Source organism: Ictidomys tridecemlineatus, chromosome 2, assembly GCF_052094955.1.
Source record: "Ictidomys tridecemlineatus isolate mIctTri1 chromosome 2, mIctTri1.hap1, whole genome shotgun sequence".
NCBI classification, from domain to species: domain Eukaryota; kingdom Metazoa; phylum Chordata; class Mammalia; order Rodentia; family Sciuridae; genus Ictidomys; species Ictidomys tridecemlineatus.
The window spans coordinates 142,493,616-142,510,283 of record NC_135478.1 but is presented as its reverse complement, the minus strand read 5'-3'; the positions used below and the strand labels follow the sequence as shown (position 1 = coordinate 142,510,283).

The 16,668-nt window shown below is 35.6% G+C and overlaps 1 protein-coding gene across 14 annotated transcripts in view; it reads left to right on the top strand.

The window, feature by feature from the left end:
- Bbs9 (Bardet-Biedl syndrome 9) overlaps positions 1–16,668 on the top strand; it is a 459,963-nt gene that overhangs the window by 353,897 nt on the left and 89,398 nt on the right. For all 14 annotated transcript variants that reach the window (XM_078039867.1, XM_078039868.1, XM_078039866.1 and 11 more), the window contains one exon: positions 461–643. In XM_078039867.1, the coding sequence (XP_077895993.1) occupies positions 461–643 (183 nt within the window). The remainder of the gene's footprint in view (positions 1–460; positions 644–16,668) is intronic.

Below are 16,668 nucleotides of genomic sequence, written 5' to 3'. Positions count from 1 at the left end.
ACTAATATCAGGGGAAGATCATTACTTTCTGAAAAAAAGGTATAATGAAATTATTTTGAACTGTAAGAAAAATACAATTATTTTGAAAGAATATTTTAATTGATTGGTATCCATGGCTGGTAATAAAAGCTATAATAAACCTTCTTAGAGGTTGCTTGTATTACCAAATATTGAAGGTCAATCAATGGTGAAGCAGACACTGAACAATGTCTGCATTAAGCTGATGTTGTGGATATTTTCATCTTCTGGCCATATGGATTTGGAATTACTTTGGACATTTTTTTAAAGAAGGAAATGAGTAGATGAATGATAACTCTTTTATTGCTCAACATAGCTTATGCTTGTGAAAGACAAAGTTCATCAAGTTGTTTTAAAGAAAAACAAAACTGTGCCAAATGTAATTTGTTGAGGGCTCAAGAATTGTGAAATTATCCCTAACCAAAGTTTGTAATTTCTACAGGTAATAGCTCTAGCAGATGCTGTTGAGGAAAACCAAGGCAATCTGTTCCAGGCATTCACCAAGCTGAAAAGTGCTACCCACTTGATGATTCTGCTGATCGGCCTGTGGCAGAAGCTTAGTGCTGACCAGATTGCTATTCTGGAAGCAGCATTTCTGCCACTACAGGAAGACATGCAAGAATTGGTAAGGACCCACATGCCTGCAGTGGAAACAGCCAGTGTTGTTGAAAAGATTTTGGTTTTGGAAAGATGTCACATGGCTATCCATGTTTTCTAAGTTATCAAATAGAGCCTTGAGATTTTTATTTTTTTTTTTACAAAATGCTTTTTTTTTTCTTTAAGCCATAATAAAGTGTCAAATGAGGACCTTTATTTTTTTCTAGAGCTATTTTAAAAATAGGTATATAGTCCATTTTTATGTGATATTCAGTCTATTTTTTATGTGCTCTTCAATCACTTAGAATCCAGGGAAACAGTCATTTGACAGCCTGAGTTATGGCAATAAACCTTCAGTTTAGCTAATCCTTTCCTTTTCCTCCAGAGAAAACAGTACAGCCATTTTAACCTGTGCAGTATTCTTAAATTTAAGTGTCACTTCAAAGGTTAGAGAGAGCTGAGATGGCCTTGCTATGACAGGAATAGTTCCTTTCATTTATAGAGTTATTTATAATAGTTTATAAACTTTTTTGCCCTCACCCTAGAATGGGCAGTTTAGAATTAAAAGGGGGAAAATGAAGGTGATAATTGAATTTTTCAGTGAAGGATTATTTAAATAAAAACATCTTAGATCTTTTGAAACATAGAGGTATATATAACCACCAGATGCCATTCTGGGTGACTTTTTCTTAACATCCTTTTTTTTTTTTTTTTTTTTTTTTTTTAACTGATTGTACATAAAGGTGGACTTTGTTGTCACAGAGTCATACACGTAATAGCAGAATTTGATCAATTTCTCTAAGTGACTTCTTCTATGCTTTTATTTACAAAAATAATATATATTTTAGAAATTAGGGACCCTGAACTTAGTGTTTTGTACTAGAGTAAATGCTTTCAAAGGAAAACTTGTTTCAAATTCACTTTTTTATACCTTTATTTTATTTATTTATGTGGTGCTGAGGATTGAAGTGCCCCACGCGTGTAAGACAAGCACTATACCACTGAGCCACAATCCAGCCCTCAAATTCATTTTAAAGCCAAATGTGAGGACATGGTACTAAAAATAATAGTTCTGGAAATATATTTTTAAGTGCTTGTCAGGCACTATTTTAATTATGTCACAGAGATAGTTAAGGTACTGTCTTCATCCCTATTTCATATATGCGAAAATTATGATATGACAGTGAAGTTCCTTTCTGAAACTAGAGGGCAACAGAACCAGTATGGATGCAGGTGTGCTTGCTTCCAAAGCACATATTTTTAACCAGCACACCATATTTTAATGAAAAGAGTCCTGAATATAATTTTGAAAATCACAAGTTTTGTCAGTTGAATCAGATTTTTCGACAATTGGGTTATTAGCAATTGTTGTTGAAACTGGTTTGTACATTTTATGTGTATTATTTATAGTCCTCACTAAATTCATGCAAGGTGAATATTTCTACTTTTCCACGGTTATTTGTTCCTGTCCCCATATACTTCAGAGCAAGAGTACCCTATTGCTTTTTATATCTGCAGTACCTGGCACAAGGCTGAGCATAGTGCAGTCAGTATTTGTTGGGTTGGTGAGCAGAGAAAATGGTGACAGTTACCAAGGTGGCCTTGTGGAACAGACATAGAGGATGCAGTCTACCACTGGAGGAAGCAGGGCAGAGCCAGCTACGGAACTTGTAGAGCTCAGTGCAAAGGATATTGCAGTCCCCTTGTTCATGAAGTATGGAAAAGTGCTGAAATGTTGTTAAAACAGATGTTATAGTCTCCCTTATCCTTGGTTTTCACTTTTTGTGTTTTTCTTAACCTGTGGTCAACCATGGTCCAAAAATATTAATATTTGTCTTGATTCTTGAGAGAGAAAGAGAGAACATGTGTATTCACATAACTTTTATTACAGCATATGGTTATAAATGTTCTATTTTATTATTGGTTTTTATTGTCAATCTCTTACTATGCCTAATTTATAAATTAAACTTTATCATAGGTATGTGCATAGGAAAAAACAAGATACCTAGGGCTTATCCTGTGCAAGTTTTTAGGTACTCACTGGGTTTTTGGAATCCCTCTCTTATCTACTTACCCTGTAGGTAAGAGAGGGATTATTGAACTAAAAACAAAGCAAGGTAGGTTGCTTCCTTCCTTCCCCCTCCCTCCCTTCCCCCTCCCTCCCTCTCTGCCTCCCTCCATCCATCCATCCCTCCCTCCCTCTGTGCCTCTCTCCCTCCCTCCTTTCTTCCTCCTTCTTTCTTTCCTTCCTACCTGGATCTCCCTCCCTCTCCCTCCTTCCTTCCTCTCTCTCTCCTTCTTCCTTCCTTCCTCTCTCTCTCCTTCCTTCCTTCCTTCCTTCCTTCCTTCCTTCCTTCCTTCCTTCCTTCCTTCCTTCCTTCCTTCCTTCCTTTCTTCCCTCCTTCCCTCCCTCCCTCCCGCCTGTCTCCCTTCAACTTGCTATGGTGCTTTTTGTTGTTGTTGTTTGGTGCTGGGAGTTGAACCCAGCCAGGGATACTTTACCACTAAGCTAGATCCCCAGCCCTTTTCATTTCTTATATTGACACATGGTCTTGCTTACTGAAAGACTTGATAAGTTGCTGAGGCTGGCCTTGAACTTGCAGTCTTCCTTTCTCAGCCTCCTGAGTTGCTGGGATTATATGAGTGTACCACCATGGTTGCCTTGCAATGGTGCTTTTTATTTACTATTTCATGTCCTTCTAAGAAAAATTAAAAATCTAAACTATTGGTATAAAATTTACCACTGATCTTTATAAAGAGAAGTGCCATTTTGAAATACAAATATGAGAGCATTATGATCATATGAAGACTCAACAAAATTACACAACTTGTATTTTATAGCTTATACATGCAGATGTGTTTTTACAGAACTGTGGAATTGCTGCACAAGATTTAACTTTTTATTTCACTTTTTGTTTGATATGTGCCATACTCCAACACTTGGAAAAGGAACTCTGTGTGGCTGCATCTTTCCCTTTCATTCCAAGTTATCATTTTCAATGCAAGTGGTTTCATGATACGGGAAAGAAACAGGAGTAAGAAAGGATAGAGTAGACTTCCTCAGTCATTCATGTTTCTTTGAATGCTACTGAATTCTTTCTTCATTTAAAACACTTTCTGGTTCCAGTGAAAAGCCTCTTGAGCTGTCAGTATCCCTGGTTAATCATCTAGACACAGCATACCTTCCTCACTTGAGCATCCCACGCATCCTAGGGCCATGGCACTTCTGAGGTTTCCAGTCTGTTTGTGAATGGGACAGAAAGGAGAGATGGGACACATACACTACCTGTATCTTTCCTTTTCATACACAGGCTCCATTGCCCCATCAGACTTTGCCTACAAAACACAGTTCAAAAATAAAAGTACTAAGAATTTCAAGATGGTGACAAAAAACAAAACAAAACAAAACAAAAACATTAAACTGGGCAGGAGTCCCTTCTACACACAAGGGCCTGAGTGAACAAGCAGCTCCATTGTTTATTAGGAAGCTACCCCTGAAACATGGAAGATTTTCCTGGATATCAAGGTTCTAAATGTAGGAACTGATTCCTAAGAGAGATTGTGGTGTTTCTTATTCCAGTGATGATTAAAAGCAGCCTCTTCTGTCTGGAAGTATATTAATAAGTGTGATCATCCCTGTAGGCAAGTAAGTGGACTTAGTCTCTTCCCAGAGCCTCTTTCCACCCTGCATCCTCTGCAACCTTTTCTTTCATACCTCCCAGAAAACATGTAGAGGAAAATACTTTCAACTCTCTTTCAAATCTGGTGAGATTAGAAGGTGTGCATACTCGTTATGTCTATTGGAGTTATTAATGAGACAAGACATTTGATAAAAACATAGCTTGGAGAAGAATGAATCAAAAAAGACATTTTAATACTGCTTGTTATGCTCTTCATCTTTAATTAGGTTGTGGTATTCACTTTGGGCTTCTACTGTGAAGACAGCTTCTATGTCTTGAGAAAAAAGGAATCCTTTTTCATTCTTTAAGACATACATATACAGCATGTGGTTTTGACATACTCATTCACAGTCCCTCACATTATGCCTTTAGACCTCACAAATAAATGCTATGTGATGGGTATCCCACTGAGATGTGAAAATGAAATATGCAAACCTGAAATAACTTGGAAGGAGGGTGAGGCGGGAAGAAAGGAGTCTCTTACCAGAATGTTGAAAATATATCCCATATTGAAGTTATTATGATACCACAAAAATCTGAATGTAATTTAGATGGTTTGGTTGAGGGTAGATGGCAGAGTACATGTGGGAGGGGGGTACTTTAGACATGTGGACAACATTTTCAGAAGAAACTCTCAGCTCAAGGTCAGATGTCCCCACATGTATTGAGAGGTAGAAGAAAATGTTCAGAATATATTTTATTTACATTTCAAACAGCTCTGCATAATGATTGTGTTGTGTTGTTGTCTATATGGTATGTGTCAAAAGGCAGGGTAAACTCTAGAATATTTTCTTTCTAATGGTATCAGGTTCAGAAAACAGAATATTTAGAATTTACTATTGCTAATGGAAAAATAATGTTCTTTGCATTACATTAATCAATATTTTGTTTAAATGCTATTGCATTTGGAACAATATTGATCATTGTTTTCTTTGATCTGTGTTTTTAGTAATGCTTTTCCATTGTTGTCACTTCTCAGTACTATAATGGAGCAAATAAATGCTGGTATTGCAGACTATTACATATAATTTTTAAGGTGCTGAAACTTATATATGATTTTTTGGGATACCCCCTTTTCACTCTAAGAAAAACATTAAATGTTCTACTTGGTATCTCAAAAAAAAAAAAAGAGCTCTTAAACTCAGTTCCATTATTGGACTTGATAGTCAGTAATTGTCATTACCATCTTCGTCTTCTGATGAAGTTTTGTGAAAAATAATTATCACAATATGTGATAGGGCAATTTTTTCTTTTTTTGTGCTGGGGATCAAACCCAGGGCCTTGCACTTGCTAACTACTATTGATCTACAGCCCTAGCCCTTGATAGGACAATTTTAAAGTTAATTGTTTTCATACCTTTCAAATTAAGAACTAAGGATGTTTAGAGTAAATTCTCAGTGCAGAATGTAAATATCTCAATAATCCACTACTTGAATTTTTTTTGAAAACATTTTATTTACCAAAGTCAGTGCAGACTGTGTTACTGTTTTGATTCTGAAAGAGTGTTTAATTATAGCATGAGATATATCTCCCTCCCATGATACCATACAGAAGCCAAATAAGTATGGCCTAATAAGAAAGATCTTTTATCTAGTTATTTACTCAAGGAATATTTATTGAATGCCTAATACTGTTTTAGGCAGTGTTCTAGGCATACAGCATGCCTCAATAAACAAAGCAGACTGAGATCCCTTCTTTGTGGGTTTTCTTCAACTTCATGGGCAAACATTGTAGTCCTGTGTTGTCTAATATAGTAGCATCTTGTCACGTGATATTAAATAAATTAAGTGAAATAAAATTAGATATCACTGACTGTATTTCAACAGCTCAGTAGCCACATATGTTGAGTGTTTACTACATTGACCAGCCTGTATATAGAACATTTCTATCATTGCAGAAAGTTTCTTTGGTCATCAAGAGAATTAGCTTCAGCACATTTTGATAAATGAAAGTAAGGTAGGACTCTGACATTAAGTTCTGCCATGATATTTGCACCACTGGTCCCTGTTTCTAGTATCCTAGGATCATCATGGACATATGTACAATACCCAAATCCTCTCCCAGGAATAGATTTCTATGGAGAGATTTGTGTACCTATATAAAGGGGAGACAAGAAGTCAGCATGAGTACTGCTAGTTTCCCTTTGCTATGGTTTAGAAATGTCCCCCAAAGCTCCATGTGTTGAAGGCTTGATTGTCATCTGTTTTAGTCTTAACAGTAACTTTTAGGGGACACTGTATATCCACACTAAAACATCAGTCCACCATCAAGGAGAAGTACCAGTATTTCCAAGTGGGCTATTTCAGGTGCTGTTGAGAGATAATGGAACCTTTAGGAGGTGGAGCCTATTAGGAAGTTAGGTCATTGGCAGCATGCTCTTGAAAGAGATAGGGGAACCCTTCCCCTTTCTGTCTCTCTCTTTGGCTTCCTGTCTCTACCATGAAGTCAGCAGCTCCTCCACCTCATGCTTCTATCATGATGTACTACCTCATCAGAGGCCCAAAGGCAAAAGGGCCAAATGACTATGGAATGAAACCTCTGAAACTGTGAGCCAAAATAAACCTTTCTGCCTATAAACTTTTTCTATCTGTAATCGATTTATAAAGTTAATTATCTCAGCTATATTGTCACAGTGATGGAAAGCTGACTAATATACCCTTCCTGGCTTTGGCAGACATTATAATCATCATGAATTTCCTGTTTAACTTGTACATAGTCTCTGAATACTTTTGAATACAACATTCTAGGTGGTTACATTTGGAGTTGGTATGTGGACGAAATCCACTTAGTTCATCTAGCAGATGGCAAGAGAGCAAAGAGGAGCAGTCAGTATCAACATTTCCAAGTGGGCTGTGTTGGATTTCTGTTCACTTGACTCTGGAGGAATCTCTAAGAAAAGAGCACTACACCCTGGTTTTGGGACCTGATTACATAGAATCCAAGAGTTGGAAGAAATATTGGCACATTGCATAGCATTTTGTTTGGATTTTTCTTTTCTTTCAAAGTACATTCAATATCTTCAGTAGATATTATCTACTATTTGAAAAAGAAAAGCTTGATTGTGTTCTTATGGGCTTAATAGTTACCTTCCCTAGTATTGAACTTTAAAAGTCCCTGGGAAAATTAGGATGGAAATTTACTTCAGTTGGGGGAGGAGATTTAGATCTCCTGCCTTACTTTTGATTGATTATTCCTTTTACAAACTGATATGAAAATACACTTATTTTTAACATGTTCAACATGGTTCATGTGAGAAAACAGATGTTTATAATAGGAAATCCTATTGTGTGGAGGGACTTATCAAGGCTCATTTACAAGGTTTAAAGACTTCTACGTCACAGGTCAGATTTGATGTAAGGGCCATTGTGTCAGCTGTCTGGATTGAGTGATGACCGAGATGGCTAATCATTACTATTATTAATGACCTTTTCTTAAAAGGCAAACAAGAGGAGGAAGTCTGGTGTCAGTATTAAGTCTCCCTTTATGACTGTTCAAGTATCATCACAATTAAAACTGTCTATGGGAACATAGTGCAGAAAGTAAATATTTTGGTAATTCCCATGATCTTAGCCAGCAAGATAAACATGAAATAATTAGTTTTATGTTCATAATGGTCATTTACCATGTGTCACAGTTGCTAGTTAAATGGGACTGGTTTTAAGAAGTTGTATAATGTTCTACCTCACTGAAGTTGAATATAACATACCTTAGCAAGAAGATGAGTTTCTTGCTGTTTAAAAAACTAAATAACTGTGGTACATTAGAATAGGAGAGCCAGGCAGGATACAATGCACATATTGTAACTCAAAATTTTTAAACTTTGTGTGTATCAAATATGAAATTGTGCTTTAAAGGATGCATTTAATGTTATTTGTGTATTTAAAAATTGGGAAAAACTCAATAAATGAAGAATTAAAGCATCAGTCTTCCTGGATAAGCCCTCAAATCTTTTGAGAAATAAGACAGGATTTCAAAGTAAATTAACTAAACAAGAAAAATTGAAACAATTGCAGTGAGGAAAATGATGACCATCTCCTTCATAATGCTTACCATTTTGACTCCTGGTTGGAAAGGTGATTACATTAATTCAATTTCCTTAAAATACCTTTTCCTAACCTAGTTGAAGTCTGTTGATTACAGATAGATGATTATGACATTTCTAAGATAATACATTCTTTCAGAAACATACACATGGAAATTGGTGTCTTTCCTTTAAAACCAGCTTGCCCTCTGTGCTTTAGCCACATTCAGTTCCTTTTCTCTCTGCATCTCCATGTTTATTCCGTCACCCTGGCCTTCTGGTGTTCATTTGGAAATGTTTCTGGGAAACCCCCTTGGCTCAGGTCCTTGTTTTTCCACCTGGCTGCCGTGGTGGATTCTGTAGCAGCTTTTCTGCCTCTGTGTCTGCAGTGTTGAGCCAGTGTCTGTTGGACCCACAGCCCACTGCTCTCCCCTGGCATGTTTGCTTCCATACTTACTGTGGCTCTATTGGTCATTGTGTTCAGTTTGAACTCGGTGCCAGGTGTGTGGGACTTTCAGTCATTTGGCTCTATCATATCTTATTTCTAGAACTCATTTTTTATGTCTCCCAGCTTCCCCCTCCCTTTTCACTCTGAGAATGCTGAGTTTCCATGGATATGCAACTTCTTTCCATCAAACCAGGGCTGGTAATGCTATTTTTTTTCACTTCAAATAGTATCTGCTCTTTATCCCTCTGCCTTCCTCTTTAAAGAGGCAGATCAATTTTCATTTTCTTCCTTTTATTCTGGCTTCCATTCTCTTGTGAATTTCACCTGGGGTTATGACACAATTTAGCTCCCATAGTATATATACTCTAAAATTGTCATATGTGCTTGTCTTATATTTCTTATAAAATAAAGATGTATTTTTTTCACATCCCCACAGAATTCAAGCATTTAAGCATATAGTCATATGTAAGCAATGTAGGGATTGCTTAATAAGCCATTTATTTTCATAATGTCTTACATAATTATAGATGTTCTTCCAACAACTATGCAGTTTCTAAAAATTATTATTTGAAAAGGAAACATACTATCTCCATTTATATAACCCCTAAATATTTTGGATTGTATAAGAAAAAACTTGTTCTTTCCCATACAGCTTTTAAAAGATACAGATAGATTGATAGCTAGGCACAACACATATACAGTCATGTGACACTTGACAATATTTTGGCCAACAATGGATTGAATATACAAACATGGTTCCATAAGATTATATCACTTGGTGACATGGTAGCTTTCCTAAGTTTGTTTAAGGGTACTCTAATGCACATATGATATAGTGCCTCATGACACATTTTTTCAGAATGTATTCCAGTTGTTAAGCTGTGCATGACTATACACACACAGACACACACACACACACACACACACACACACGTTCTTATAACTCAAAAAAGTAAACACAAAATTTTCAATATTACCAGTGATAAATATATGCAAGTGAAAGCTACTGTTTTATACACTTTAGTTACATTGATTTAACCAAATTTGTTGAAAAATGGTCCAACAAACGTGTAGTAAAATAGACATACCCATCTATTTCTGGTATGGTCTTTCCAGAGAGTACTTTAGGAAAATATGGGTCATAAAACTAATCCTACATCAGATCTAAGTTAATGCACTAAAAGAAGTAAACTAAAATCCATTTGGTACCATAATGTTTATATTTATAATTATGAAGTACTGAAAGCAACTTTAATGCTAATAGTTGGAAAATAGAAACTGTGTCATATCAGTTGAATAGAGTATGTGCCAGCCTGGGGTTCAAATTTCTTTTTGAACAAATACTTAATAGATCTGTATCCTTAGGAAAGTTGTGGGACTCTGAGCATTGGGATGCTGATCTGTACAGAGGTAAACTAGTCCACACCCTAAGCACTGGTTCTGCTTTGAAGAGAAGGGAGAGTGTTCATTGAGATTTGGTTTCAGCTTGTTTTCACTTTATATTCTTACTGAACTAGTAAACAAATGGCACAGAAGAGGAACATGATATTAAGAATGTGAGTGAACTTGACTCTCCAGTGTCTTATTCCCAGAGTGGGATGGAAAACACAGTCTGCAGAATAAGGCATCAACCAGGTCAGAGGAATGCAGTACCACAGGCTTACATGGTTAGTTCTGGAGCTGTTACTCAAGGAATTTCTTTCTCTTTCTACATTTCAGGTATATTCTTTTGGGGCTGCTGCTGCCTTTTTTTTTTTTTTAACCACATAATCTGGACTTCATTAGCTTTGCCTGTGGCCTTCTTTAAATGATTTATTGAAACTCAATAAACATTGGGAAAAAAAAATATATATATATATATACACACACACACTAAGGTTTTCTTCTTCATTAAGACATCCAAATATATATAACATCCAAATTATATTTTTTAACACAACATAACTTAGAGTTATATCACTTGTTTAGCTTCAGTGAACTAGACCACACACTGAGCCTCCCTTGAGTATTTTATCATCATTTCAGAATTAGGGTTTTGGTGTTTAGTTATCTATGTCATCTGGAAGATGATGATGATGATGATAATCATCATCATCATAATCAACCAGAGGTGCTAAACCATATTTTAAAAAACTGATCAGTATTGAGGGTGTAGCTTAGTGGTAAAGCATGTGCTTAGCATGTGTAGTGCTCCTGGGTTCAGTCCTCAATACCACCAGGAAAAAAAAAAAGAAACATATAAACAAAAAACTTATAACCCCATTTGGAAACTTTTCAAAGGTTTGAGGTTTCATGAGGACACCCTTTATATACCTCTTAAGGTTTTGTGAGGAACACTAAGGTAATATACATAAAGTGCTAAATGTGGTAGCTGGTGGATACTCAGAATTGGGAGTTATTATTACCACTGTCTTACAATAATAAGATGTCTTACAATAATAAGTTATGGCATTATTTTATGAACTAGTTAGGAAAGACAACAAGAAAAACAGAAACATTGACAATTAAACTATGATATAATGGTTTTATAACTTGAAAATTTTTAATAATAATTGAAAGAGCTCTTTTATGGTGTAAGTACCCTTGAGCCCGAATAGGGAGGTATGTGTAAGCAACATAAGCTGATTAAGGTATTCCTAAAACTTTTAAAGTTTGATTCTGCTAAATCACCTTTACACTACAGGTCATTGCCAATTGTGTTTTTCATCGCAGCCTGATCTATGTGCCAGGAAGACTGTGGTTGATGCACTGTTTCTTAATGACTATGACACTGTTGCCTCTATGACATTTTTTTCTGAGCCTCTGCTATCCATTCTGAAAAATTTCTTTAATTTGAATTATGTTGCTGAAAGTTAAACAGCTTAAAATAACAGCAGGGCATTTTAGGTAAATTGATCTTTACTGTTCCAATTACAATCTTGCATGATATACTAATTAATCAAATCACATCTATGCCAGAGATTTGGCAATTCTTTTCTGATTTCAGTTGTATTTCTTGGCAACGGATAGTCTTGAATGTGCATGTATCCCAGTAACAAAGCATAACATAGTTTTTTCTACCTTTGGGTATCTTCTTGTCTTACATCCTGGGAAGTGCTTAGCTTTTGCTTTGTAAGAAAATATGGAATTGCCGTCAGTCTTCACTCATGAATGCTTGCTTCAGTAATAACAAGTTAATACTTCCAATTGCTCTATTTTCATGCCTTTATGTGCACACAGTAACTTTTTTGTTCAATGACAAGTCATAGTGTAAATTTTAAAGAAATTTTAAATGGCAGCTCGACAGGGTAGTATGAACATGACATATAAGTTAGTGGAAGTAACATAAAGTGAAAAGCTGAGATAAAGGCTGCATATACACAGGCAGTATTAACTACAGGATGACCAAAGACTGAAGCCAGCACTTGTTGATATCACTAAGTTTTAGATGCATCCTTCAGGGATGTTAAAATGTGGAAATGTGGGGTGGGAGTAGGGGGGGTGCCAGAACTGATGGAACATAACTATAAGAACAGAGTAAAAGAATCATAATTATGGACTTCTTTTAGTAAGAGGAATCTTGCAAATAGATTAAATTTGGGGCAGGAAGTTACAGAAAAAGGCAAGGTCTTGATTTTCCATCTGGGAGCAGGCATCCTTGACCAGAAGCACATTTCATATACACAGGAAAATCGTTCATTTGTTTATTTTTTAAGAGAAAGCCACAAGTAAACTGTGAGGAATAATGAAGATTTGGTCTCTATTGCTGTCATTTTTAATCTGGCAGATTGTATAACATAGTTATGAAATCTAAGTTTAGATCTTACTGATATGGAGTTTGTGAGAACTGCAGGAATACAGATCTTCTTTCCCACCATAGTGAATAAGAATTTTTAGATGAAATCACTAATATTGTTAACAAGAGTATACTTCACTCTTTGCATTTGGAGTGATGAAATTTTCCAGCTTCCTAGGAAATAAAATCTAATTTCTATGCTTTAACTGCAGTGGTTAGTTGCTTTCTAACTCATTGGGTCTGAATCCAAGGTCATAAACATGTCCATGTAGTTTTTAGCAATCTCAGAATCAAGTCCAATAAACCTCTATAATTAGAATATTTCCTGTTTTGTAAAGAAAAAAGTAGAGGAATTAAGCACGCACTTGTAGAAGATGGACCTGCCTCAGACAATTCAAAAGAATATAAGAAAATTAATTCTTCTTGAGCAGTTTCTATGCTAGGCAATGACAACTAACTTTTGATACATTATCTTATGTTCACTATGTCCCTTTGAGGAAGGAGGTGTAACAGATGCTGTATATGCACTACCCAAGTTCTTCACTTCTCATTCCTGAAAGCTTCCACTTGATGAAAACCTGCATTTTTTTTTTTTTTTTTTTTGCCTGAGGACTTCCTCTCTGTGGTAGAGGTTATATAGCCTAGCCACCATGCTCAACCAGTTACTGATGGGATTTGGTAGATTAATACCCAGCTCCCTTCTAAATACCATCTCCCAGGGTTGTCCAGCAGGATTGAGAACCAGTTGCCTATAATGGCACCTGCTCAATAATATACCCTTTATTGACTTCTACCTCTTCCCCATCTCATTTCCCCACTCCCGGTTGGCACTTCTTGGATCATTTCCCAGGTAAACTACTTATGTTCATATCCTTATCTCAGGCCTATTAGCTCCAATATGCAGATTAAGAAATATGCCCAAGGTCACATACCAAGAAAATAACAGAAAAGATTTGAACCCAAACTAAAGGACCTCACAAAAAATGAAAATCTGACACAATCAAGAAACTTTGGACAAGCTGATCATGTTGAGTTTTTATTCTTTTCCAATTTTACTACTTTAACAAGAATAAGTGTGGATTTATTTTTTGTGTTTATGTATACACTTGAGTTGGATTCTGTCCTAGAAAATGCTGACAAAATTAATCAACTTGTGGTTTGCTTCCTATAATACTAAAATGAACTCAAACTGTATAATCAATTCTTGCCCCAAACTGATCAGAAGATACTTTATATTTTTTTAGAGAAGTGTAAAGACTTTCTAGTTTGAGAAACTTTTTTGTTATTTTTAAAATTTTTCTTTTTAGATATATTATACATACATGGAGTATAACTTCCCATTCTTGCAGTTGTACATGATATGTGGCATTATACTGGTTGTGTATTCATATAAGAGCATAGAAAAGTTATGTCTGATTCATTCTACTGTCTTTCCTATTGCCATTCTCCTACCCTTCCCTTCATTACCCTTTATCTAACCCAATGAACCCTCAACCCCCTAATTTTGTTTCAGCATCCACGTATCAGACAGAACATTGAATAACTTTTATTTGATAAATAATTCTTGATGTGAAAGTGGGCTGGCTTATGGGGGTTAAAACTAATCATTCCTAAAGCACTTTACCTATAACTTTCTCAGTACATTTTATTTCTATATTGTTATATTTTTAAGATTCTCATCACTGAGTGTAAGGTACTGGAGTGTAGAATCCATATCTGATTCAACTTTATTGATGTTTTTAACTTCACAATATTTAGTGTAATGTTTTGTTCTAGTTGCCCCTAAGTACTTTTAAATAAATAAATGACTATAGTATTCAAATTAGTGCTTTATTTAATGAGAAAAGACATTTAAAATTAGAATCAATATAAGGATAAACATGCAACCTCATAAATAATTACAGCTTTGAGATTTGAGCAACTGCATTACCTTTATTTTAGCTTGATTGCTATGAAAAATGACACTAACATTGAATGATACACAACACAGTCATTTTGGGTACTATCCTACATACTTTTTCTCCAGACTTGAATTCTGTTTGAAGAAAATAGAAATGTGAATTGTATGTAGATCTTTCTGTAGCTGTTTCATACCCATTGGAAATCCTGATTAAACAGGAAGTAGGTAGCCACATCTTAAAATAGTGAAGTTTCTGGGTGGTTCTAAAAAACCTGAACTAATTAAAGGGAGAAGAGAAAAATAGAAGGAAAAGTGTATTACTTTACACTTTAATCATTGGTTTTATGTATTTTTGAGTTTGAATTTGGTCATTTTTTTTCCCCTTGAATTTGGTCATTCCTGTTCTTTGAGATACTTAGTGCAGCATTGTCAGCGGAGAGATTGATGCCTGTAGTTTGCTCACATGGTGCTTCTTTAGTGCTTGGGGGTCTCTCAAATTTTCTTAGGACTCTCTCAGATATTTTGGTACTTGGGAAGACTGTTACCCCATGTAATTTTATGATTTGATAACATCGGTAGCTGCTCCAAGTAGTCTCAATAATGAGTCCCTGTATGATGAGCATCTATGATTTAGACTCAACAGAATCAAATCTGATCATTGTTATGTTTTCAGGAGCCATGGCCCCCCAAAGTTATTCTCAGATATCAGTTTCAGTAGTCTATGCAGGTACTAAAAGCTTTGATGAACTCTTCTAAATGTTTGACTCAACCAGATTGACATAGATCACTCTTTTTTTCTTTTTCTTTTTTTAATTTATTCTAATTTTTATATATGATAGCAGAATGTATTTCAATTGATATTACACATATAGAGCACAATTCTTCATGTCTCTGGTTGTATACAAAGTAGAGTCACACCATTTTTGTCTTCATATATGTACGTAGGGTAATAATATCCAATGCATTCCACCATCTTTTCTACCCCCATTCCCACTCTGTTCCCTTCCCTCCCCTTTGCCTTATCTAAAGTTCCTCCATTCCTTCCATGCCCCCCCATCCCAATTATGGATCAGCATTCTTATATCAGAGAAAACATTCGGCATTTGTTTTTGGGGGATTGGTTTACTTCACTTAGCATAATATTCCCAACTCCATCCATTTACCTGCAAATACCATGATTTTATTCTCTTTTAATGCCAAGTAGTATTCCATTGTGCATATATACAAATTTTCTTTAAGCATTCATCTACTGAAAGGCATCTAGGTTGGCTCCACAGTTTAGCTATTGTGAATTGTGCTACAATAAACATTGATGTGGCAGTGTCCCTGAAGTATGCTGTTTTTAAGTCCCTTGGGTATAGACTGAGGAGTGGGATAGTTGGGCCAAATGGTGGTTACATTTCCAGATTCCCAAGGAATCCCCATACTTCTTTCCATATTGGATGTACCATCTTGCAATCCTACCAGCAATGTATGAGTGTGCCTTTTCCCCCACATTCTTGCCAGCACTTATTGTTGTTTGTATACTTAATAGCTTCCATTCTGACTGGAGTGAGATGAAATTTTAGAGTAGTTTTGATTTGCATTTCTCTAATTGCTAGAGATGTTGAACATTTTTTCATATATTTGTTGATTAATTGTATATCATCTTCTGAGAAGTATCTGCTCAGTTCCTTGATCCATTTATTGATTGGGTTATTTGGTTTTTTGGAGTTTAGCTTTTAGAGTTCTTTATATACCCTAGAGATTAGGGTTCTATCTGATATGCAAGTGGTAAAAATACATGAATTCAACAAAGTAGCAGGATTCAAAACCAACACCCATAAATCAAAGGCATTTCTGTATATCAGTGACAAATCCTCTGAAAGGGAAATGAGGAAAACTACCCCATTTACAATAGCCACAAAAAAAGTATAATACTTGGAAATCAACCAAATAAAAGAGGTGAAAGACCTCTACAATGAAAACTGTAGAACACTAAAGAAAGAAATTAAAGAAGACTTTAGAAAATGAAAAGCTCTCCCTTGTTCTTGGATAGGCAGAATTAATATTGTCAAAATGTCCATACTACCAAAAGCACTATACATATTTAATGCAATTCCAATCAAAATCCCAACAACATTCCTCATAGAAATAGAAAAAGCAGTCTTGAAATTTATCTGGAAAAATATGAGACCCAGAGTAGCTAAAGCAATCCTTAGCAGGACTTTAAACTGTACTACAGAGCAA